Raw genomic sequence first — 24290 nt, forward strand, 5'->3', positions numbered from 1 at the left:
TCAGGAACTGGGCTTTCTGGTATAGAAATTACCTGGCAGCCAGACTATGCCTTTATTCACACAGTTTATCCCCAATAAAGTATTTGATTCTTTAACAGAAAATTTAAAAACTGAAAAAGGGTTTTCATTCTCTTCAGAAACTTAATAGCAAAAGATTTTTCATCACTGCTTCCGTGCATAAAACATTTCCAGAGCCACTCTTTAATGGGGGAGAAATGGAAAGGACAATTTTAGATTTTCCTTTTCCATTTTCCTGGCTGGACTCTGGTTTTTGGTGAGCTAGGAAGAGTATTTAATACAACTGAGAGCACAGCTCGGGGTGCAGCTCATAGGACAAAGTATTCTGAGGTATATAGGTTGCAAAACCCAATTCAGATCACTGGTTCTAACCTACTAATCAAAATAACGATAGCTTATGTGACTAATTCAGAAGAATGCTGGACTATTTTATGATTCTTATTTAAATCTGTAAAATCTTGGTGGAACAGCTGGAATCCAAGCAGTGTTACAGGCAAAGTCTAGAATTACAACAGGAGATACCCTGTTCATAAATCCAACTGTGCCACGGGGCCAACAATTCCCAGACGAAGGCACTCTCAGCCAGACCCAGCGAGCTCTGATACCTGTCACCTCAGAAGTGGATAATTTGAGCTGAAGGAGATGCTTACCCAAGCTAGATTACAAGTTTGGTTCTGAAAGAAATGAAGAGATTGCTCTGCAGCAGTGCTCTACTTTTCAAATCAAGAAACACTCCAATCCAAACACTAGACTCCGACCTCTTTCCATAAAACTACTCTGAATTATGCTGCCTTTTCCTGGTGGTAGCTGGATACAAGTCTCCTTGTCAGATATAGGACTCACAAACATTTTCCCCCATTCTGTGGGCTGTCCTTTTGCTTTCTTGATGCTATCTTTGAAGTACAAGAGTTTTTAATTTTGATGAGGGCCAACTTTTTTCTTTTGTTACCTGTGCTTTTAGATTCACATCAAAGGAATCAATGCCTGATTCAACATCACAAAGATTTATTCCTGTGTATTCTTCTAAAAGTTTTATAATTTTAACTCTAAAATGCAGGTCTGTGATCCACTTTGAGTTCATTTTCATGCATGGTGTGAGGTAAGGGATCAATTTCGTTCTTGTGCATGTAGATATCCAGTTGTTCCAGCACCGTATGTTGAAAAAACTATTTTTTTGGCACCCTTGTTGAAAACCAACTGATGAGAAATGTATGGTTTATTTCTGGACTCTCAATTCCTACTAAAGACTTCTGCAGGTATTTTTTCTTCTACCTGAAAAGTTCTTTTCCATCAGGACCGCCTATTAACTCTTATTCACCTTCACATCTAAGTTTGTAGGTCACTTCCTCAAAGTTTTCTCTAAACCCTACAGATTAGGCCAGGTCCATCTGCTTTATGTTTTCAATCTGCCTTGCACAATGCGTAATATTCTTATTTAAAGTACTAAGTGTAGGGGCGCCTGGGTGGCTCTGTTGGTTGAGCGACTGCCTTCAGCTCAGGTCATGATCCCAGGGTCCTGGGATCGAGTCCCGCATCGGGCTCCCTGCTCAGTGGGGAGTCTGCTTCTCCCTCTGACCCTCCCCCCTCTCATGTGCTCTCTCTCTTTCTCTCTCTCTCAAACAAATAAATAAAATCTTTAAAAAAAAAATAAAGTACTAAGTGTATATACAAAAATGTCCAGTTTAATTGTTTGCAATGGCTTGTGGTTCTTCTAAATTGCAAAAATCTAAATTGCAAAATGTAATTCATATAATAGGCTAACTTTACCAAAATAGAGATGGTTGCCATAACCATATTATAAAAGCAAGGTTTGTGTTTGGAAAATCTACTACAAACGTTTCCTTTCCTGTCTTTCCAGTAGGAATTTAAGCTTGGACATTAAGAAAAAAGAGAGAGAGAGAACAAGATTACTATTAAAGTCTGAGTCAGTAAAAGACATTTTAGATTCTTAATGTGCACATAAATACTACGAACACATGGTGCTATTTGGGCCCTTTCTATTACTACATTCTGAATGTAAATAGAATTCTCAACTATTCAGAGGAAGAACAGCAAGTAAATTAGTATCTTGTCGATGTTCTGAATTAACCATCCCACTCATGAACTACAGTAAGAGCCGGAGTAATGATGGGCACAGTCTTCTGTTTCATCCTCCCCCACTACGGAAAGGTAGCAGAGAAAGAGAGGTCAAATTTACCTCCACCTTCCCTTTCTCAGATCTCCATCTACTTTCTTCCAAAATTAATGATTTTTTATATTGATTATATATCAAAATAATAATATTCTGGGCTATATAAAATATTACTAAAATTACCTTCACCTGTATCTTTTTATTTTTAACATGGCTATTAAACATTAGTAAATTATACATGTGGCCTGCATTATATTTTTATTGGACAGCCCTGCTTTGGAGCATAACCAGAATATAACCACTACAGTATACTGTCTCTTATTAAAAAAAGAAAAGGAAGATAAAACTGAATGATCAAAATCTTCAGAGTAAAATTCATAGAGCAAAGAGTTGATTTTGCTCTGATTAAAATTTTAATAAATTAGAAAAATTTAATTTTGCTCTATAAAAAAACAGATCAAGAAATCTCTATTAATAAAGTTCAAATCAAGGGGCGTCTGGGTGACTCCGTCAGTTTAGCATCTTACTCTTGATTTCAGCTCAGGTCATGATCCTGGGGTCCTGGGACTGAGTCCCGCATCCAGCTCTGCACTCAGCAGGGAGTCTGCTTGAGATTCTCTCCCTCTGCCCCTCATCTCTCCTGCCCCGGACCCCCCATTCTCTCTCTCACAAAATAAATAAATCTTTAAAAAAAAAAAATAATAAAGTTCAGGGTGCCTGGGTGGCTCAATGAGTTAAGTGTCTGCTTCTAGCTCAGGGCGTGCTCCCAGGGTCCTGAGCCCTGCATTGGGCTCCCTGCTCAGCGGGGAGCCTGCTTCTCCCTCTCCTGCTCCCACTCTCCCGCCTGTGCTCTCCGTCAAATGAATAAAATCGTAAAATAAACAAACAAACAAATAAATAAATAAAAATAGAGTTCAAGTCAAAGATATCTTCTTGATGAAATTCATTAATATAATTTTGATTAAAATCTCTGTTCTGAAAGGTAGGGTCAAAACAGCCTAACAGCCAAAATTATAGAATAAAAATTTCTTAAACTCATCAGAATACAAGTTAGTCCTAAACTAATGTGATAGAGAACTGATAACCCTGCATATCCTTGCAGGCATACGAGGGCTGTTTCAAGTTCAAGTAGGAGTTTAAACATATTCTGATATTAAAGTCTATGAAGAAACCCTCAGAATTTGGAGGGAGGGCTTGGAAGAATGGTATTAACTAGGAAAGGTTTAGAAAAGAAAGTCAAATACTGACTTCAAAGGTCCCTACAGACTTCTCTTTTTCTCCAGGCACCCTTATTTTCCTCCCATCAGAGATTCTGAATATTTCTCCACAAAAACTGAACACTAATTCAAACCACAATTTGAAATCAGAACTGTATTTATATGGGCAGACAAAATAACGGTTATTCAGAAATGGGTTTTTAGCCAAATATAATATCCCTGTGAAATAATCTAACATGCCAAAATAATTCTTTGGAAGTTAAAAAAAGAAAATAAAAGGCAGGGGGATACGCTTTAAAGTTGAGCAATAAAGCAACTGAGAGTTAGTCTAGTTTAGGGGAAGAGTTACTCTAAATATATGCCATCCTAAAACCTGCCATATCACAGCCTCTTCTCCATAATGCCTAGAGAGGACACTGCGGCCCTCACCACTGATTTAAAATCAAAACTGAACATTAAAATGTACTGACTACAACAAATAAGTCCATCATAACTTTACATTTTATTTGTGATTAGTAACACTGCATTATCATACTGTCTTCAGAGCACATCATAAAATTAAGTCACACTCCTTACAAAGTCATCTGGCTGTTGCATGACTTAGCTCCCTTGGACAACACTCAAGTCAGATTTATTTAACAGTCACCTGACAGAGAAAAGAAAGGTGATTGGAACAGGACTTGAGGGTCAGAAGACCTGCATATGAGTCACAGTCCTTTCACCAGGGCCAGACGCTGTTGCCTATTTTGTAAAATATGCATGCTTAATCTCAAAGGATTTTCAATCTACTGATTAAATGTGACTTTTCTAAACAGTGAAGTGCTATATTAAGCATTAGTACTCACTCATCTGATCTCTTAAAATAACTAAAGAATTCATCTTTTACCCCTAAACAATACCAATAATGTATCATTTCAGTTACTATTAACAATGATAATTTTGCCTCCGTTTTGTCTTGTCCTCTTTACGAAACAAGGAGCCAAGAGAAGGAAGAAAAAATGTTAGAAGATGATTTCATTTATAGATAGGTTGGTAAATAAACTGGGTCTAATGTCTTACTTGCACTAGCTACCTAAAAAATAAATGTGAATCTTAATACATTAAATCCAATATAAGGAAGCTTAGCCTCTTCATTTAATTAAATATAATCAAAGGCTAGAAATTAGATGATCTTTTTATCACAGAATTTCAACTTCTACAAGATCGATTTCTTTATAAACACCAAGTAATACTTTTTAAAGGCATTTTAGGGGCGCCTGGGTGGCTCAGTTGGTTAAGCGACTGCCTTCGGCTCAGGTCATGATCCTGGAGTCCCGGGACCGAGTCCCGCATCGGGCTCCCTGCTCGGCAGGGAGTCTGCTTCTCCCTCTGACCCTCCCCCCCTCTCATGTGCTCTCTCTCATTCTCTCTCTCTCAAATAAATAAATAAAATCTTAAAAAAAAAAAAAGGCATTTTATATTCAACATTTGAAGTTAAGACATACTGGCAACTGCTTTATCTTTTAACTCAATTCTTTTCAACCATATCATAGAATTTTAAGGTCTGAAGTACATGGTGAGTGCTTTCTCATTCCCTAACTGTAATTAATAATTGATGAATGAAAAGTAATTTTTTAAATTCCACTTCCTAGCAATGAACTCACATGAAAAGACATTAATACAATATAAGCTCATTAATTTGAATTTCACTACATCAGAATCTGTGACTCCATTAAAATAGCAACACTGAGGTCTCTTGGATTATTTGTACAATTAGAGTTACTATGTGCATTTACAACAGGTCTTATATAAATATCTTTAATGTAACCAGATCAAATTTATTTTCCCTCTCCCCCTCCTCCCTCAATCCTTTAGTATGAATTCAGATAATTTGTACTGCATTTTTCCATATCGAAACAAAATTTTTTTAAAGACTGAATATTGTGAATCAAATTACATAATTTTAAAAGGTGCACACAGACCAGCCATATCCCAAAAGGGCTGCAATTTTGTCAGAGAAAAGTAAAGCCATTATAATAATTTTGCCACTTACTGAATATCATCACCATTATAGAAAATAATGACAAAAGGCTTTCTAGGCTTATGACTGAACCTCAACTCATTTCTGAAAGCTCCCTGTTGCAAATGGCATGGACTAAATCTGGCCCAAAGAAATGTTTTTTCAGCCCACACAGGGTGTTTTAAATTTGGTATCGCATAAAAAAAAATTGGAATATTTCACATGAAAGTCTACATTTCCCGTGTCTCTTGAAAGATCTGGAGATTTGGCAACACTGGGCCCCACAGGCCTGCATGGCAACAGTCAGATGGAGCCGAGAATTTGCTGTCTCCCTAAGAAACTCTTCAATTCACCACTCTCTCTACTTGGTCCAATTTGTTCTCTTATATAATTTCTTGGGCCCCAGTTTATAATTTATGTTTGTGATCCATACTTATAGTTTCATTTCTCCACATAACAACCCACTTCCACCACCACCTCCCCTTTGGTCATTACCAGTCCACCAGATCCACCAGTTTCCGGATTAAACTGCATAGATTTATATGAATTTCTCCCTCTATCTAGAATGCTGTTTCCCCAACTCCTGCCTGCTTAGCTGTACCTATTTCATAGCTCAAGTGAGGTCAAGTATACCGTTCACTAGCCTTCTCTACCCTTCCATATCACCATCACCAAGTAGAATGAATTGTTCCTCCTTTTGAAACAACTGGTTGCATGTATGTGATTACATGTAACCTTCCCCTTCTTGTCCGACTCTAAGCCTCCTGAAAGCACCAGTCCCCTATATCTCTGTATCTCCAGTGCCTATTTCAGTGCTGGGTACATAGCAAGAAACAATGCATTTTTGATAAGTAAATTAAAGAATGATTGATTTTCCTCTAGGAAAGGAGAATATCTGGGAAGAACAGAACACAGGACAAAAAGAATAAATGATTTATGTTCTGACTCTGTCCATATGAGGGAAAATACACAAAACATAATAACTCAAAACATCCCCATCTCTACATAATTTATTTTTTCCTTTGTACTTTAGAAGAATTAATAAAACACACATTTAAAATATAACTATTAAGGGGGCGCCTGGGTGGCTGTCGTTAAGCGTCTGCCTTCGGCTCAGGTCATGATCCCAGGGTCCTGGGATCAAGCCCCGCATTGGGCTCCCTGCTCCGCGGGAGGCCTGCTTCTCCCTCTCCCACTCCCCCCTGCTTGTGTTCCCTCTCTCGCTGTGTCTCTCTCTGTCAAATAAATAAATAAAATTTAAAAAAATAAAATAAATAAAATATAACTATTAAGTTTAAAATGGCTTAGTTATTCATCTAATTGATGTAAACTTTTTTCTTAACTAAAGTCCTGGCATTGTCTAGTATACCCAGATGTTTATATCATCACAAATAATTTTTTAACCATTTATGGCAATTCAGAAAACTGCATCTGGTATTTCTTATATGTTTCCTCTAAAATCACCACTTCTGCCAAAAACATCTATAAAGAAATCCCTCAAAAGGTTTGGGTAACAAAGCGTCTGGGAATGTATTTGGCCTATGTTCAACAGGACATTATATGTTTTCTTGTATAAATCATGTCCTGGAAAACGGAATGTCTTCATTTAAAATAAAAACTCCACCATCCAGCACCATAAAGGTAGTTCCATGAAAAACATTTTAAACCTCCTTTATATGTGTAGTTTTAAAACATTTTTATGCTTCATATTACACTAGGTTTACCGAGCTTATTTTATATGCTCTTCTAGATTTTCTTTCTTTCTTTTTTTTTTTTTAAAGATTTTATTTATTTGAGAGAGAGAGAATGAGAGACAGAGAGCATGAGAGGGAGGAGGGTCAGAGGGAGAAGCGGACTCCCTGCCGAGCAGGGAGCCCGATGCGGGACTCGATCCCGGGACTCCAGGATCATGACCTGAGCCGAAGGCAGTCGCTTAACCAACTGAGCCACCCAGGCACCCGCTCTTCTAGATTTTCTTCAAAAAAACAAACAAACAAAAACACTGTAAGGAAATTTTCCATTCTCAACTTACAGACTTTTTAAAAAGCAGTCACCAAAACTTCTTTAAAAAAAAATTTTTTTTAAGTGGGCCAAAAACCTTAGCTTCACCAAAGAAGATATACATATGGCAAATTGGCACATGAAAAGATGTTCCACATCATATGTCATCAGGGAACTGCAAATTAAAACGAGCTATCACTGCACACCTACTAGAATGGTGCACTGGAGCTCCGGCACCAGCAAATGCTGGTGGGGATGAGCAACAGGGACTCTCATATGCTGCTGGCAGGGATACAAAATGGGACAGCCACTTTGGAAGGCAGTTTGGCACTTTCTTACAAAACTACCATACGTTCCAGCAATTGCACTCCTTGGTATTTACACCAAGGAGCTGAAAACTTACGTCCACACAAAAACCTGCACATAGATGTTTACAGGAGCTTTACTCATAACTGCCAAAACCTGGAAGCAGCCAAGAAGTCCTTCAGCAGATGAATGGATAAATAAACTGTGGTCCATCCAGATAATGGAATGTTATTCAGCACTACAAAGAAATGAGCTAACAAACTATGAAAAGACATGGTGGAACCGTGAATGCATTATTACAAAGGGAAAGAAGCTACTCTGAAAAAGCTCCATCCTGTCTGATTCCAACTCTATGATGTTTTGGAAAAGACAAAACTATGGAGACAGTAAAAAGATCAGTAGTTTCCAGAGGTGACGGTGCAGAGGGGGTGAGGAAAAAATGAACAGAAGGGACACAGGATTTTTAGGGCAGTGAAAATACTCTGCATGATACTATAATTTTGTAATTGATTATACATTTGCCCAAACCCATAGACTATATAACACCAAGAGTAAACCCTAAGGTAAACTGTGGACTTTGCGTGATGATGATGTATCACTGTAGGTTCATCCTTGGTTAAAAATTAAAAAAAAAAAAAGTACCATTCTGGTAAATGATGTTAGTAACAGGGGGAAGGGGTTATATAGGAAATGTCTGTACCTCCCTCTCAACTTTGTCACAAACCTAAAACTGCTCTAAGAAATCTTAAGAAACTAACAATAAAAAAAAACCAAAAAATCAGTATGGGATCCTTCAAGGCGCAGCTCTGTAGTGGCAGACATACCAAAAGATACTCCCGAAGCTAGAATCTAAATTTGTATTGTTTATGAAAGCTTATTTCTGTGTATCATAAAATAATTGTTATCAAAATGAGAACTATTTTGTGCTATTTCCAATTTTATCCAATCATTTTCATTTAGGCAGGAATTTATCTCAAGGACGATGGTAGAGAACAAGAAGTGAAAGAAGTAAAATGTCAAGTCTGGCCATAAATACAGCAAGATGAGACCTCTTTTAATGGTTCAGCTGTAGTCTAGGTTTCCATAGGTGTGCATTTTCCCATGTATGACAATTCCAAAGAAATTCTGAACTCTGATCAACTCAAAATAGTGAAAGAAAGACTCCTCCTATCTGCTTCACAGAGGACTAGCATCTTAAGTTTGAAAAATCAGTAATACAGGATTGGTGTGTGAAGTGAGTCTTTGGAACCATATTGAACAAAAACACTTTCAGGCAAAATGATAATAATTTCCAGTAGGAAGGAAAGCAGTATTTCTTCTACCAGACACATTATCTATTAAAATATAGCACCTATAGGATCTTAGGGTTTCCTTTTCTTATTATTTCATGGGGAAAGGGGGTCATGCAGGGAAGGGAGACAGAAGTTCTTATATTTTAGGGGTGAAATCTTCCTACTAGTTTAGGGCTCTACTCAAGTTCCTTTCCTCCATGGAATGCCCCTGACACTCAAGAAGATTCTTGGGAGAGGTCAATAAGCATGTCTTGTGACTGCTGCTGTGCACCACTATCTTACGCTGTGAACCTATGCTGGATCTACGCCATGTGTTACTCCCTATCTCACTCACACAGCATCTAGCATGAGGCCAGGTAGCCGGTTCTCATTAATTACTTAATGCCTGATAAGGTATCTTCAGACTTTTCATACAAGGCCTGTAAATACCTGAACCTAGAACCATAGTTCCAAGTACATACACAACTGTGTACTCTAAGAATGAGTGAAATCATCAATGATCTACTGCTTTAATATTGGTGGTGTATGTAATGGCTCCCTTTTCGTATGTTTGACCAGAACGAATCATCTCATCTCTGGTAGCAAGAGCATAACCAAGCATTTTGAATAAAATACCACTTTTAAAGTAAGTTTCCCAATATTGTTTAAATGTTGAAACTGCATATCAACTAATCATCAGTCTACAGATGCTTAGAAATAAAACAATACTTTGCTTCTACAATTTAAGTCTCCATGTACTTTCTTGCAACAAAAGCCAATCTGTCTCTTTCAAAATTGTTTCTCCTGGCAAATATTTTCGCTGTCTGGCCAAGTTTCGCGTTAAAAATAAAATACAGTATTACAACATCAATCAACATTTAAAGTACTTAATGATCTATGAAAGAAAATATACAGTGATTCTTTTGAAACAACCAAGCCAATCAAGGTTTATTTATATTATCAAATCAAGAGTGCAGCTTTGAGAAAATAAAATCACATTTGTGTTTACAGATATAAAAGCAATATTAAGCACTGAAGTAACAAAAGAAAACATCGTTAAGAAGACAAGAATGTAAATGACAAGAATGACTTAAAGACATGACAGAACGGTCTCTTCACTCCCCTTCCTGTCTGTGCGACACTGGCCTCTTGCCCATCCTCCCAAACGCCAGTTGTGGAAGCATAATCAGTTTCCTGCAGCTAATATTTACCCCATAAAACGAGTCCACAGTTTCTATACATTTACACTGAATGGTAATTGTCATTTTTTTATATCAATAGGGACCTCTAAATCTTGTCAGATATAATCTAAATCTGAAATATTCTACTACTGGGGGTTTAACTCAGTGCCTGAACAAGTACTAAGTAGTGCAGGGACTCTGATAATATTTACCAACTACAATAAGTCACAGAATTCTTTATCTTAGCATCATCTACTGGAAATGACTCAGGTAGGTATCTAAAAAGGGATGTGGCCTTAAACATTATATAGCAGCATGCCACAGAGCATCGGGGTGTCACAGGACGACCAATGAGTTGGCTCAGAATACTGTTCACTTCCATTAGTTCACTTCCACTACCCTACGCTATCAATTCTCTGGCTAATTCTTCTCTGGGTTGGCCATGTCTGCAGATAATGCTATAGTTGCTCTGGCATTTTCCCAATAAATACTGCCTCCCCATAAGGGCAACCATATCAACATTTAGGGCACAGTATAAAGGATGCTGCCCTATCTTTAAAGGAGATGGAGATACACAGAACAAAATACAAGTCAGACTATAAATAACCATTTTCCTGACAGGACAAAATAAAGTAACATGGAAACATCATGAGCTTTGGTCAAGGGTAAGAAGATCAGAGCTCAAATATCAGTTTCTTTGACTTATAAAATGAAACTCATATCACCTTCTCTAGAAATGCCTGTGAAGAGTAAATAAGAGAAGACTACATATAACGCAATATATGTTACATAAAACGCCCATGATACTCAATATGTAATCGTTTACTTGCTGCCCATTTCTGGCCCCCCAGGAGATTTAGAGTTCCAAGGCTGGCCAAGTCTGAGAAAGGGCAGGCAGTAATTTGCTCAGAATCAAACTATCTTGAGGACACCTACCTCACATGATGTAGCTTATTGTTTTTTGTAGTTCTAAAAATCTCTCATCTGCTCTCTGCTGTTAAGATTCAGGACAACTTCCTCTGGCTCATCCATTGGTACCCATGCATCAGGGGTTCCTGCTTGTTTGTCTCCTTATTGTCCAAGTCACTGTTTCTGTCATCTGACAGCATCTCTGCTGTACCATCTCCTAATTTTGCCTATTTCTAATTTCTATTTTATGTTAAGTAGCACTTAATTCCTTAATTACGTGCCTTGGCACTTACTGTGCCCAACCCAGATACCCAAAGGTGGTACATTTCTAGGTTCCATGATCACCTTATATCATTACCTACTGAATACAGCTCTAGAATAGCTCAACTTCCAGGGACCTTTAAATCCGAGATTAAACAGAGACATGCAATCTTAGTCAGCTGTTAGATTCAACAAAGCATTATGAACCACCTGATTACTTGAGGCCCAACTGATAATGCTAAGCATAGGCTCACCTTAGGGAATTGGCAAGGCTTATATCTTACCAGCATCACACAATCACATAATGAGTGCCTATATGTAAAGCACCATCTATAATCATAAAGAGCTAGTTATACTCACACATTCATTCCACAAGAAGTTACTCTTGAGAATATTGTCCTACTACATCCCCTGGATGAACACAGAATGAACAGAGAGAAGTCCTAGCCATAAAAAATCAGGTCAGTAAAATCACTTCCCAATGATGGTCAGTAGGGTGACAACCAACACAACTGGATTGCCTCCATATGCAGGAAACTTAACTGGACAGCCAGGGCCAACTTTCGACTCTGGTTTCACTAGGACCATATTAAAATTGAAGCAAGCTGGTCACGGGAGATGGAAATGGAAGTCCCACCCAGTGGAAGTTGGGCTCACTCAACTACATGGACGTCTGGGAAAAGACTACATCTGACTCAACACTAGTGTTGTAGGGGGAAAAAAATGAAAGAAACACCTACTTTGTTTTTTAAGTTCTTCAATTTGTTCTTCCTTTAAATCTAACTGTTCTGTAAGTCTTGATGCTGAATCCAATGCAGCATTTGCTTCATCGAAACGCTCCTGAGGAAGAGAAGTTCATTAAAAAGCAGCATGCAAAAACTATTTCACAAACTACATAGCTGGAAGCCAAAGTCAATCGACCCTCTTCTGTTCAGCTGATGAAGCTGTGCTTCTGTGACCTTGGGCAAGTTCACACAGTAAGTATCAAAGACAGAGCCCATACTTCACAGCACAATACTGTCTCCCTCAGAACTAAATAAAAAAGAGGATGCCACTAAAAGACAATATGGTGACAAAAGTTTTAAAAAGTGACAATAATAAAAGCATAAACACTACAAAAGGCAGATACAAAAAGTCAAGAAATACAACATTCTTTTTAATTTTTGCAAGTCTGATGGGTATAAAATGACATTTCATTACTACTTGATTATTTTTTTATTTCCCTAACTACTAGTGAATTTGAGCATTTTTCCATGTTTACAGGACAGCTAGAGCTGCCTTTCTGTGAAAACTTCTTTGCATACCTTGTCCATTTTTCTATTGAGCTTTCTCTTGTCTGTTTCTGAGCGCACCTTGTAGAGTAGACATGAACGCTTTGTCACCAGCGCTGCAAGTATTATTTGCCAGACTGCATGATACCTTTTGCCATGTAAAAGTATTTAAACACTGTATACAGTTAAACACGTCCTCCTCTGCTTTCACAGCTTCTTGAGTTTTAGTCTTGGTTAGGTTCCTCCTTGCCCCTAGACTCTACATGTACTCTTCCAGATTTTCTGGCAAGGTTTTTTGTTTTGTTTTGAACATTTACATCTTTCAAATAGTGTTTCTCAATGGGTGCGATTCTGGCATTCCTGGCCCCTGCCCACTAGATCCAGTCACTGTAATGAGCAAAAACAGCCCCAGATTTCCAGCACCACTCCCAGGTGAGAATCTGAGCTTTAATAAAATTGGAATTTATTTTTACACATGGTATAAGGTAGGGATCCAATCTTATTTTCTCCCATATAGATAGCCAGCTGTGGCAACATCATTTGTTAGATAATCCATCCTTTTCCCATTAAATTGAAATTAGTTTAGGGTTTCATTTTCAATTCTCAAATATATCCTAGGCTCTATTTCTGGATTCTCCTTCTGTTTGACTAATCTAGTCAATATGCTATTGATTAATGGCTCTATTTTGATAGTTAGTAGGAAGCCACTCCTCACTGTTGGTTCTTTCACACAGTTTTCTTGGCTATTTTAGAGTATTCACCCATGTAAATTTTAGGTCAAATTTTACCATCTTGAATCAAAGTGACCGTTTTTTTTTTTTGATGTGTCATCTTAGATAAGCTATAGCCCCCGGTTATTCAATCAACCATAATCTAGATGTTGCTGTGAAGGTATTTTGCAAATGTAATCAAAGCCCCTAATCAGCTGAATTTAAGGAAGGCATGAATAATCAGAGTGGGCCTGACTGAGTTAGTTAAAAGTCCTCGAAAGCAAGGATGAGCCTTCCCCAAAAAGAGAAAAAATTTCTGCCGGACTGCAACTTCAGCCCCTCCCACAGAGTCGTATATCCTGCTTGTGATTTTCTTTCTTGACCATCTGTGGAGAACAACTTTGGCCCATGCCTGTGATGGGATCTTCCCATTTTGACTACCAACTCCCACAATCACACTGCCAATTCCTTATAATAAATCTCATAGATGTCGATCTATATATGGCATATCAATATGTGCGTGTGCCTGTGTGTGTGTACACACAACACCCCCTCCCTACTGGTTCTGCTTCTCAGGTTGAACCCTAACTGATACACAGAGGGACTGAAACAAAAAATTTTAAATAAAAAATTTAATATTCCAAATCCACAAAATGAAATTTAGTATAAAGGAAATTTAAATAAATCTTCAAATAATTTTTTTTAACCTCACAGCATTTCTATTTAAGAAATTATTAAATCTCAGGGGCTCCTGGGTGGCTCAGTGGGTTAAGCGTCTGCCTTTGGCTCAGGTCATGATCTCAGGGTTCTGGGATCAAGTCCCACATTGGGCTCTCTGCTCAGCAAAGGGCCTGCTCCCTCTTGCTCTGCTTACTTGTGCTCTTTCTCTATCAAATCAATATATAAAATCTTAAAAAAAAATTATTAAAAAATTATTAAATCTCAAAACTACACTAAGACTTTTTCTAAAATTAAGATTTAGACTTAATTATTCTTAATTATTCTTTCTACCATTTGCTTGGGTTTTATTTCACCAATTTTAGCTTTTATTTTTACTAACTCCCTCTTAGTTTCTTCATTTGTTCTCTAAGTATATGTCACATTTTACATTAAAAATAAAGCTACTTTAAAAAGAAGATCTGCACTTCTATTGGTATGACAGACAACATACTCTGGACCCACTAGAAACAACTAAAGGTAGTGGATAAAATATCTTTTTAAACATATTAATGAACTGACCAGAAAGTAAGCATAAATGGTCAATGAACATATTAAAAGATGCTTGATCTTTCAGTCAGACAAATGCAAATTAAAACCATAAGAAAACAGCCCTACCCACTACACCGGCAAAAACTTTAAAAATTCTAATAATGCCAAGTATTGCCAAGGATGCAGACCAAGAACTCTTATGCACCACTGTCAGGAGACATTAGCACTACTGCTATAAAACAACTCGCCATCATCGTATAAAGTTGAAACTGCCCATATAGATCTCAGGACTCAGCAATTCCGATCAAGATACATGCCTGGAGGAAACTCTCGTGCATGTGCACCAGGAGATGTAAACAAGGAAGTTCAGAACCACACCGTTTGTATAGCAGATAATGGCAAGGTCTTTTATCAGTAAAATGGATAAATTATACATTCATGCAATAAATACAGTGGTGAAAATAATAAGCCATGCACACATAACACACAGTAACGCAGCTAAAACTCATGAACATAGTAACCAAGTGAAAAAAGCAAGTTTCAGGAGAATTACTGAATTTACAGAGTTCAAAATTATGCAAAACCATACACTGTATCATTTGGAGATGCAAATACATGTGATAAAACCATAAAGAAAAAACAGGGGGTGCATAAAGACAACATTCTGGACTCATGGTTCTCTATGAAGTGATAAGGGGATAAGAGGGCGCCTAGGTGGCTCAATCGGTTAAGCGTCTGCCTTCGGCGCAGGTCATGATCTCCAAGTCCTGGGATCGAGCCCCACATTGAGCCCCCTGCTCAGCGGGGAGTCTGCTTCTCCCTCTGCCCCTGCCCTCCTGCTCGTGATATCTCACTCCCTCTCTCCCTCTACCTCCCTTTCCCTCCCCCCCCACCCCCATAAATAAAATCTTAAAAAAAAAAACAAAACAGATGAGAAATGGAGGGTACATCAGGACCTCCAAAGGTGACACTCTTCTTCTTAAAATGGGTAGGCAAGTACGAGGGTACCTGCTGTACTGCTATTCTTTTATTTTATATGTATTATCTAAATACTGTTTTGCAGCCACTCAGTATTTAATAAAAATTTCAAAACTTTAAAGGAAACATGTCTTCCTTTATTAGGAATATTAATAGGGCTGAACAGCATATTCACCACTAATGACAGGTAAACAAATATTATTACTTTCCATCAGGTGTCGACAAAGTCTACTTATAACTTAGAAAAGTTCATCCTAAATTTTTTTTTTTTAAAGATTTTATTTATTTATTTATTTGAGAGAGAGAATGAGAGAGAGAGAGCACACGAGAGGGGGGAGGGTCAGAGGGAGAAGCAGACTCCCCGCCGAGCAGGGAGCCCGATGCGGGACTCGATCCCGGGACTCGAGGATCATGACCTGAGCCGAAGGCAGTCGCTTAACCAACTGAGCCACCCAGGCGCCCCATCCTAAATTCTAAAAGCAAGTCACATCTCTTCATGGGGATTCATTTTATTTATATTTTATATATAATTTTTCTACATATGAACTGTAACAAAGAAAGATATTTTAAAGGATTATGCTGCAAAAGAAAAAGATCTAAAGGATAATATACTTTATTTTAATCCATGTGAAATAGGGTGCCCAATATATCTTGTTGAAAAGAGAAAATTATAAAGTTACAAGTGTTAATTTTTTTAGTGGCCCCCAAAATACTCATCTGTGCTAAAGAATTAAAATTTCCCATCATCTCATATTTGTTGTGTCTAAACTATAAGCCACATGGGGAAAGTCCTGAATATCTTGTTCACCATTACATCCCAGCATAGGGTAACAAGTAACCAGAGTATTTACTAAAATTGTTTAGGAAATTATTTCAAGGTAAAGATTCTACAAGCAATTGTTCATGAATAATAATATTTGTAAGAGAAAATTATTTCAACCAACCTGTAATGATATCAGTTTTCCTTCCAGATTTTCTGCCTTTTTCTTCCATTCAGCTACAAGCTGTTTGTGTTTTTCTAGTTCAGCAGAATACATAGCTTTTTCCTCTAAAGAGAAAATAAAGCTACATTACTATTCTGCAATTGTGTGATAAAATTAAATTTTATACCACTTGAAATTTTAAGAATTCAACAGAAACAGTTCAAATGTCTCAACAAGAAAATTACATATGCCTTAGAGCATGTGAGCTGGAATTAAAGAAATTAGTTTTCCTCTGCCTAAATCCTTCTCTACCCTGTTCATCATGCAAACTCTTCCCTCCCTTCAGAACTCCACTCAAATATTTCATCTTTGGTAAAGCCTTCCCTACAGCCATACTACTTTGTACACCTGTCCATTCTAGTAAGTATTACATACAATGGACCTTGAGAATTCTTATTTTAAAATTCAAGATTTCAACCACGAGTAAGCCTGAAGATCGAGATATGTACAAATTCAAAGTTTTGCTTAGGCACAAAAATTATAACCCGTTACTTCATGACCCTCTTATCCCCCCAATCACTTGCCCCCTACTAGCAGTTAGTTCACTGCCAATCATTACTGAGTGTATTAAACAGACAGATGGGTAAAATGAAGGATGTAAAGGAGGTAAATGTGAGGATGGCAGGTAGATGTGAAAAAGCATACTTGGTTATCAGAGTAATACTGCTCTCTGGTCATTGTTACTGTGTCTCCAGAAAAATATTTTCCACCTGGACTAGAAAATGTAGTTACCTCAAGGTATGTGAACAGCTAAGAACAAGTCAATCAGTATTTCAAAGGACAGTAATTACTGATGATTAACTCTCTGAAGTAGATTTAACCTCTGACCAGTATCTCAAAATCTAAGTATTGCTTCTACATGGTCCCCTCTTTATCACATGATCATCCTTCCTATGTTATCCTTATTAACCTTCCCCAACTCTCACCTTCACTGGTCATAATATGATACTAAAACATATCTTTAATAATTCCTGCATATCACATTCTCTAATCTTAACTGTAAAAGGAGTCTACATTAACTTGTTGATGGCAACTTATCTTTCCCTCCTACAAGTGGGTAACCTTTCAAAGATTTCCCCATGCCTATCTGAAAGTAGCACCAAGATAGGCCAGAATTCCCAATAGCCTCAATAATTTTTCTTCATTGAAAGACTGACCATACAACTCACCTTGCTGGAAATGCTCTAGTACCATCTGGAGGTTGGAGAGTGATAGAGCATACTGCTTTACTTGCTCCCGAGAGACAGAAAGCTGCAGTGTGGTTTCATCCCTTTGCTTGGAGACCACATTCAATTGCTCCTGCAGTGACTCTACCTGCAAACTGGCCTGATGGCTTCCAACAAAAAGAATAAAAGTCAGGGGTGCCTGGGTGGCTCAGCTGGTTAAGCATCTGACTTCTGATTTCGGCTCAGGTCATGATCTCAGGGTTTTAAGATTGAGCCCTGCGTCAGGCTCCATGCTAAGCGTGGAGCCTGCTTAAGAGTCTCTCTGCGCCCCCCCCCACCAAAAAAGAAAAAGAATAAAAGTCAAAGTGTTTCTATTACTTTAACAAGATAAAACCACTTCCCTACTTTTTTGTGTGTGTGTATGGAAATACATACATAACATTCACAACGTTGTGCAACCATCACCACCATCCATCTCCAGAACTTCATCCTCCCAAAGGGAAGCTCCACATCCATTAAGCAATAACTCCCCCTTCCCCCAGCAACCACCATTCTACCTTCTGTCTCTATGAATTTGACCTTCCTTACATTTCATTGCATTAAATTCAAGTTAGATTTCAAAGAAACTTTGTTCCCCCTGTTTTGTTAATGCATTCTTCACGTGAAAGTGACTTTGAACAAATGGCAGTCATTTTAAAGATTAAAAGCTGAACTAAACAAGAAACATAAGTATAATAAAAATTTACAAACAGCCTGCAACATTCATGTTTCCAGGCTAAAACGCTAAGATGTAATTTATCATAAAATTGTAAATTGCAAGGACCTTGGAAGTCATTTTGTCCAGCTTCCAACCCTATAGCAATGGATTCTGAAACCTTCTTCGCTTTTGACACTTGCAACTATGGTGAACTCACAACTAATTATCTTTCACTATCATCTTTCTTTTGTTTTAAATACAATAACCCCTATATCTGCCCCAAATAATAAATCAGAAATCCCTTAGAGATTTATTTATCCAGGTTTGTATCACTGATGTACTTCCTTAATGTATAATGATTACAAATAAGATACTGCAATAGCCTTTCCTGGGTTTTTAACATCCAGTTAATAAATTCTTACTCAGGAGCCATCCATTAAAGCTCATTAAGCACAGCGCACTTTGAGGAAACTTTACCCAATAGCGCCCTCTTGTGGGAAGAGCAGTAAATTGATAATCAAGAGACAACTCGCCCTCAAATATCACTGGATTTTATGCAACCTTGCTGGTCAGCACGTCACTGAACGGGTGGTTGCAAGGATGAAATGCACGATGAGGTCACTCGGAAAGTTAACACCAGGTGTTACTACAGTAATAAAGGGCTCAAAACACTGTAATCTGGTTTGTAGATCTGAGTCACTCATTCAAAAATATTACTGAACATTTGGGACGCCTGGGTGGCTCAGTCGGTTAAGCGTCTGCCTTCGGCTCAGGTCATGATCCCAGGGTCCTGGGATCGAGCCCCACGTCGGGCTCCCTGCTCGGCGGGGAGCCTGCTTCTCCCTCTCCCTCTGCCTGCCACTCCCCCTGCCTGTGCTCACTCTGTCAAATAAATGAATAAAATCTTATAAATAAATAAACAAATAAATAAGCATCAATGCCCACTCCCAGTGACCTTGTATTTCACTGGGTGGGAGAAGATGTAAGATGGGTCAACGATTACTTTTGCACCCTAAAGTAAAATGTAAGTGTGCAATCAAAGATTCAAATAAAGCATTACGCAGGTTCAAAAGAAAAACATCACACCAGGGTTTGGTTTTGAATTTGAGGAGCAGGATGCTAACTAAAGCATTCTTTACAGAGGATATGCTGTTTGAAGAAGGTGGGACTAATAGAAAAACTGTTAGGAATCAGGCTTACTCTAAGCAGAAGAATATAAAACGAAAAGGTAGAAGATGGGGTGCTCGGTGATTCATCCACCTCCTGATTTCGGCTCAAGTCATGATCTCAGTCAGGGTCGTGAGATCAAGTCCCACATCGGGCTCTGTGGGGAGTGTGCTGTAGATTTTCTCCCTCCGCCCCCCACCCCTGCTCACGCATGCGCCCCCACATGCTCTCTCTCTCTCTCCCTAATAAATAAATCTTAAAAAGAAAAGAAAAGAAAAAGCAGAGGAAATAGGAAAACAGTATCTCTAGCTAAAGGACTGAGTAAGACAGTTTGGCCGGATGTAGGTGATAACGCAAAATAAGGCTAATGAGGGTGCAGACAGCCCAGAAACTATTTTAATTAGAGAAAATAAGGACCCCAAAATTCGAAGATTATCTAATTTTATTGCCTGAGAATGTTTTGGCATTTCTGCCAATGTGAAACACATACACAAATGATCACTCGTTTTCATTATCATTTTAAACAAGTTTTCTTTCTGAGACTGAAGGTACAATATTCCCTGCAAAGCAGTGGGAGTTCACCTCAGAAATACTGTCTCCACTGGCCTATAATCTCTTTGCAGACAGAGGTAATATCTACTATGTCCTTGTATCTCCCTCAGCATCATACACAGTGAAAAACAGAAAGATGTACATACCACTAATGGAAATATAAACGGACATGATTTTTCTGGAAGATTATTTGGCAGTACATCTCAAAAGTTTTAAAAATGCCCTTTGAACCAGACCTGCCATTTCTGAAAATTGAAGCTAAGGAAATAATTTGTCATCAACACAAAAATACCTATCTTGGGATATCAAGACAGCTTTCTTAGTAATTCTGAAAAGTTGAAACACTTCTAAATGTCCAATAATAAATGACTGGATTAAAGAAGTTATGGAAAATCCAAATAATGGTATGCTATGTAGCCATAAAATGATAATGCAGAAACATGGCTTAACATGTGCTGATACTCATATTATCAAGTATGGAAGCAGATTACAAAATACTATCAACAGTATGACCTTAATTTTGCTTTTAAAAATACATATAATATGGGGTGCCTGGGTGGCTCAGCCAGTTGAGCAACCGACTCGATCTCAGTTCAGGTCTTGATCTCAGGGCTGTGAGTTCAAACCCCGCCTGGGGGCCTACTTAAAAAATATATATATAACATATACATACATATATAAGAAGCATGCAAAGGCACAAAAAAAGGATTATCTCTGGATGGGACTGTGACTTTATGTTCTTTTTGGTTTACGTAATTTTCCTGAAGTACAAAATGGGTTTTTATAATAAAAAGGGAAAAAAAGAAAATACATTATTTTTTAAAAAGTTATTTTTTTAATTTATTTGAGAGAGAGAGCACAAGCAGGGAGAGCAGCAGAGGGAGAGGGAGAAGGAGGCTCCCCGCTGAGCAGGGAGCCTGATGTGGGGCTCAATCCCAGGACCCTGGCACCCCAAGAAAATAGATTTTACTGAGAGAAATAAAATGTTAAAATATATAAGTAAGGAATCAATCATGCCTCCATAATGAAGCCTCCATAAAACCTCACAAGGAGAGGGTCTGGAAAGCTTCCAGGCTGGTGAGCACTGGGAGATGTAGAGAGGGCTGCCTGCTGGGAGGGAGCTGGAAGCTCTGCATCCCTACCCCATGCCTTGCCCTACCTATCTCTTCCATCTGCTGTTCCCTGAGTTAAGGCCTTTTATAATAAACTGGTACTCTAGTAAAAATAAAATAAAAATATAGAAGCAGGGACCTAGTAATTCAAAAGTTCCAACAAACCAAGAGCTAATTCATACTGACTTAGGTCTTTATCTTGTTACTTCCTTTTTTTTTTTTTTTAAAGATTTTATTTATTTGACAGAGAGAAAGACAGCAAGAGCAGGAACACAAGCAGGGGGAGTGGGAGAGGGAGAATCAGGCCTCCCGCAGAGCAGGGAGCCTGATGCAGGGCTCGATCCCAGGACTCTGGGATCATGACCTGAGTTGAAGGCAGACGCTTAACGACTGAGCCACCCAGGTGCCCCTACCTTGCTACTTCCTTTACTCTCTCCCTTCTAATATCCAAACTTTATTCAACCTTAGATCATTTGATCACGAATAAAACCACATATGTCAAATTAGTTCTTTGGGAGCATGACAAAGTCAATTAAAATCCGTCAGGAGAAAAAAAAAAGAAAATGAGAATTTAAGTCTAAACTGTTAAAACAGTGAGAGGCAATTATCTAGGGTGGTAGTTAGTACACTTATAATAAAAAGTAAATAATAATAATAAATAAAATTATTTTTTTAAAAAGGAAAAAAGAAAAGACAGATTCAGAGAGAGCTGTTTGAATGCCAGATCTGGTCAAGAGTTACAGACCCGAACATGAAACACACACATACTCTGCGTCTGACCTTGGGCAGCTTACTAAACCTCTTTACCCTTAGTATCTTCATCTGTCATTTGGAGATAATGAATTTCGTAAGAGTAAACTGAGGTAAGCCAGGAAAAATGCTTACTGATTCTGACACTCAAGAAGTGTTCAACTAATGTGAGTGCTAAAAACAGGGAAAAGTTACCTTGCATTTTCCATTGCATTGGAAGATGAAACTAGCTTTTCCTCCAATACTGTGACTTTCTTTCTCAGTTTGGCCTCTCTATCTTCTGCAGCCAAAGCTTCGCGTGTGTAAGAATCCTCTGATTCTAAAAGATGGTTACGCAATCTCTCTAGCTCCTGGTTTAAGCGTAATTCTTTGTCGCGTAAATGTTGAACCTAGGTAGAGGACACCTCTTTATTTTTCTTCTATAAAATGTTCCCCTTTCCCCTCTACAAGCCACTTTGTTATCAAATCTTTTGCCCATTACTGAAGTATATTAATTATATACTAATTACTCATATTGCAAGATGTATTTATATTAGGAAAAAAGTCTCCAAAAATCAACTTGACTTTTCATCTGGAAGTTTTATTTTGTAAGAGCTCATTCCCTATGGCTATAATGAAAAATGGAATTGTACCAAGTACAAGGCTCTTTGTGACAGACCACTTTTTCAGTAAAAATCTCATTTTTTCATACGTTATGGGTGAGAATTTTTTTTTTAAACTGAAGTGTATTTGACAATATTATACGAGTTTCAAGTATACAACATAGTGATTCAACAACTCTACATGTTACGCTCTGCTCACCACGGTAAGTTTAGTTATCATATCACCATACATTATTATAATTTACTGACTATATTCACTATGATGTATTTTTCAGCCCTTATTTGACTTATTTTAACTAGAAAATTTTACCTCTTAATCCCCTTGACCTATTTTGCCCATCTTCCCTAAACCCCTTCCTGCTAGCAACCACCAGTTTGTTCCCCATGTTTATGATTGTCTTGTTTCACTGTTTTTTTAGATTCCACATAAGTGAAATCACATGGTATTTTCCTCTTTCTGACTTATGTCACTTAGCATAATACACCCTCCAGGTCCATCCATGTTGTTGCAAATAGCAAGATCTCATTCCTTTTTACGGATGAGTAATATTCCATTTATACACCACTTCTTTATTCATTCATCTATCAATGGACGCTTAGGTGGCTTCCCTATCTTAGCTCAGTAAACAGGAGGATGCATGTACCTTTCTGAACTAGTGTTTTCATTTTTGGAGGGTAAATACTCAATAATGGACTACTGGATTATATGGTATTTCTGTGTTTAATTTTTTGAGGAACCTGCATACTGTTTTCTACAGCGATTGCATCAGTGGGAAACTTTTTTTTATACCCAAGATATGCCATGGTTTTCACTTTTGAAAACTGAAATAATATATATCTGGGAGGTGAAGATCCTATAATATAACACATCGGAGGAAGACTGAGAAAAAATCACCTAAGAGAGAAATTAATTTTAATAATTCATTCTAGTTTTCTTAACAATTACTAAGCTTATTGCTTGAATCAGTTTCTTTAGAGTAAAAGCATACCTCATTCTGTAAAGCACTGTTTTCCATTTGTTTCTGTTTCAGGGCCAACATGACCTGGTCTCTCTCCTGTTGAAACTTAACTGTCTTCTCCTGCATTGATTTAACTGCATTTAAAAGCTGATTTAACTCCCCAGTCTTGCCCTTTTGGAAAGAAATAACTTTAGCCTTAAGAAAAACACATTTAAAAAGACACATTTTCTTCATTAAATAATTAATTTTGAGATACAGTTAACCATAACAAGATCATCAAAAACAGAGTCTGAGAAACTGTCAGTCTAGAGAAGCCTAAGGAGACATGACAACTAAATATAATGTATTATCCTGGATGGCATCCTGAACAGAAAAAAGACATTTGGTAATTTTTTTGTAAAAAAAAAAAAAAAAAATTTAAGGAATTTAAAAAAAAGTAGGAACTTCAGTTAATAGTAATATATCAATATTCGTGAATTCGTTGTTACAAGTATAGCATAGTAACCTAAGATGTTAATAAACAAGGGAAACTGGGTGTGAGGCATATGGGAACTCTATTATCTTTTCAACTTTTCAAATAAACTATTCTGGAAGACAAAATTAAAGAATTCTCTCTCTCACTCTCAAATAAAATAAAATCTTTAAAAAAAAAAGGTTTTAATTCAAAAGACACAATCTCTTCAAATTTACCCTATACAACAAAGTGTTCACAGATCCCACAATCAATCAAAAGAGTATGAGAGAGAGTTATGTGTGTGTGCGTTCATTCAGCAGGCCTGCACAACTGTTGCTCAGAAAGTACAAGTCACTGGCAAAGAAAAGATAGGGAAGTCATTTCAA

The 24290-nt window shown here is 37.7% G+C and overlaps 1 protein-coding gene across 2 annotated transcripts in view; it reads right to left on the minus strand.

The window, feature by feature from the left end:
• The window catches only part of TRIP11 (thyroid hormone receptor interactor 11), a 66474-nt gene that overhangs the window by 10084 nt on the left and 32100 nt on the right, over window positions 1-24290 (minus strand). For both annotated transcript variants that reach the window (XM_045901416.3, XM_045901415.3), the window contains exons 12-16: window positions 23481-23621; window positions 22085-22278; window positions 17615-17778; window positions 16407-16510; window positions 12035-12134 (exon numbers count right to left, since the gene is read on the minus strand). In XM_045901416.3, coding sequence (XP_045757372.1) covers window positions 12035-12134; window positions 16407-16510; window positions 17615-17778; window positions 22085-22278; window positions 23481-23621 — 703 coding nt within the window. The remainder of the gene's footprint in view (window positions 1-12034; window positions 12135-16406; window positions 16511-17614; window positions 17779-22084; window positions 22279-23480; window positions 23622-24290) is intronic.

Source organism: Mirounga angustirostris, unplaced genomic scaffold, assembly GCF_029215605.1.
Source record: "Mirounga angustirostris isolate CCGP_5_RB_7025 unplaced genomic scaffold, mMirAng1.0.hap1 SCAF_9, whole genome shotgun sequence".
Classification (NCBI taxonomy): Eukaryota; Metazoa; Chordata; class Mammalia; order Carnivora; family Phocidae; genus Mirounga; species Mirounga angustirostris.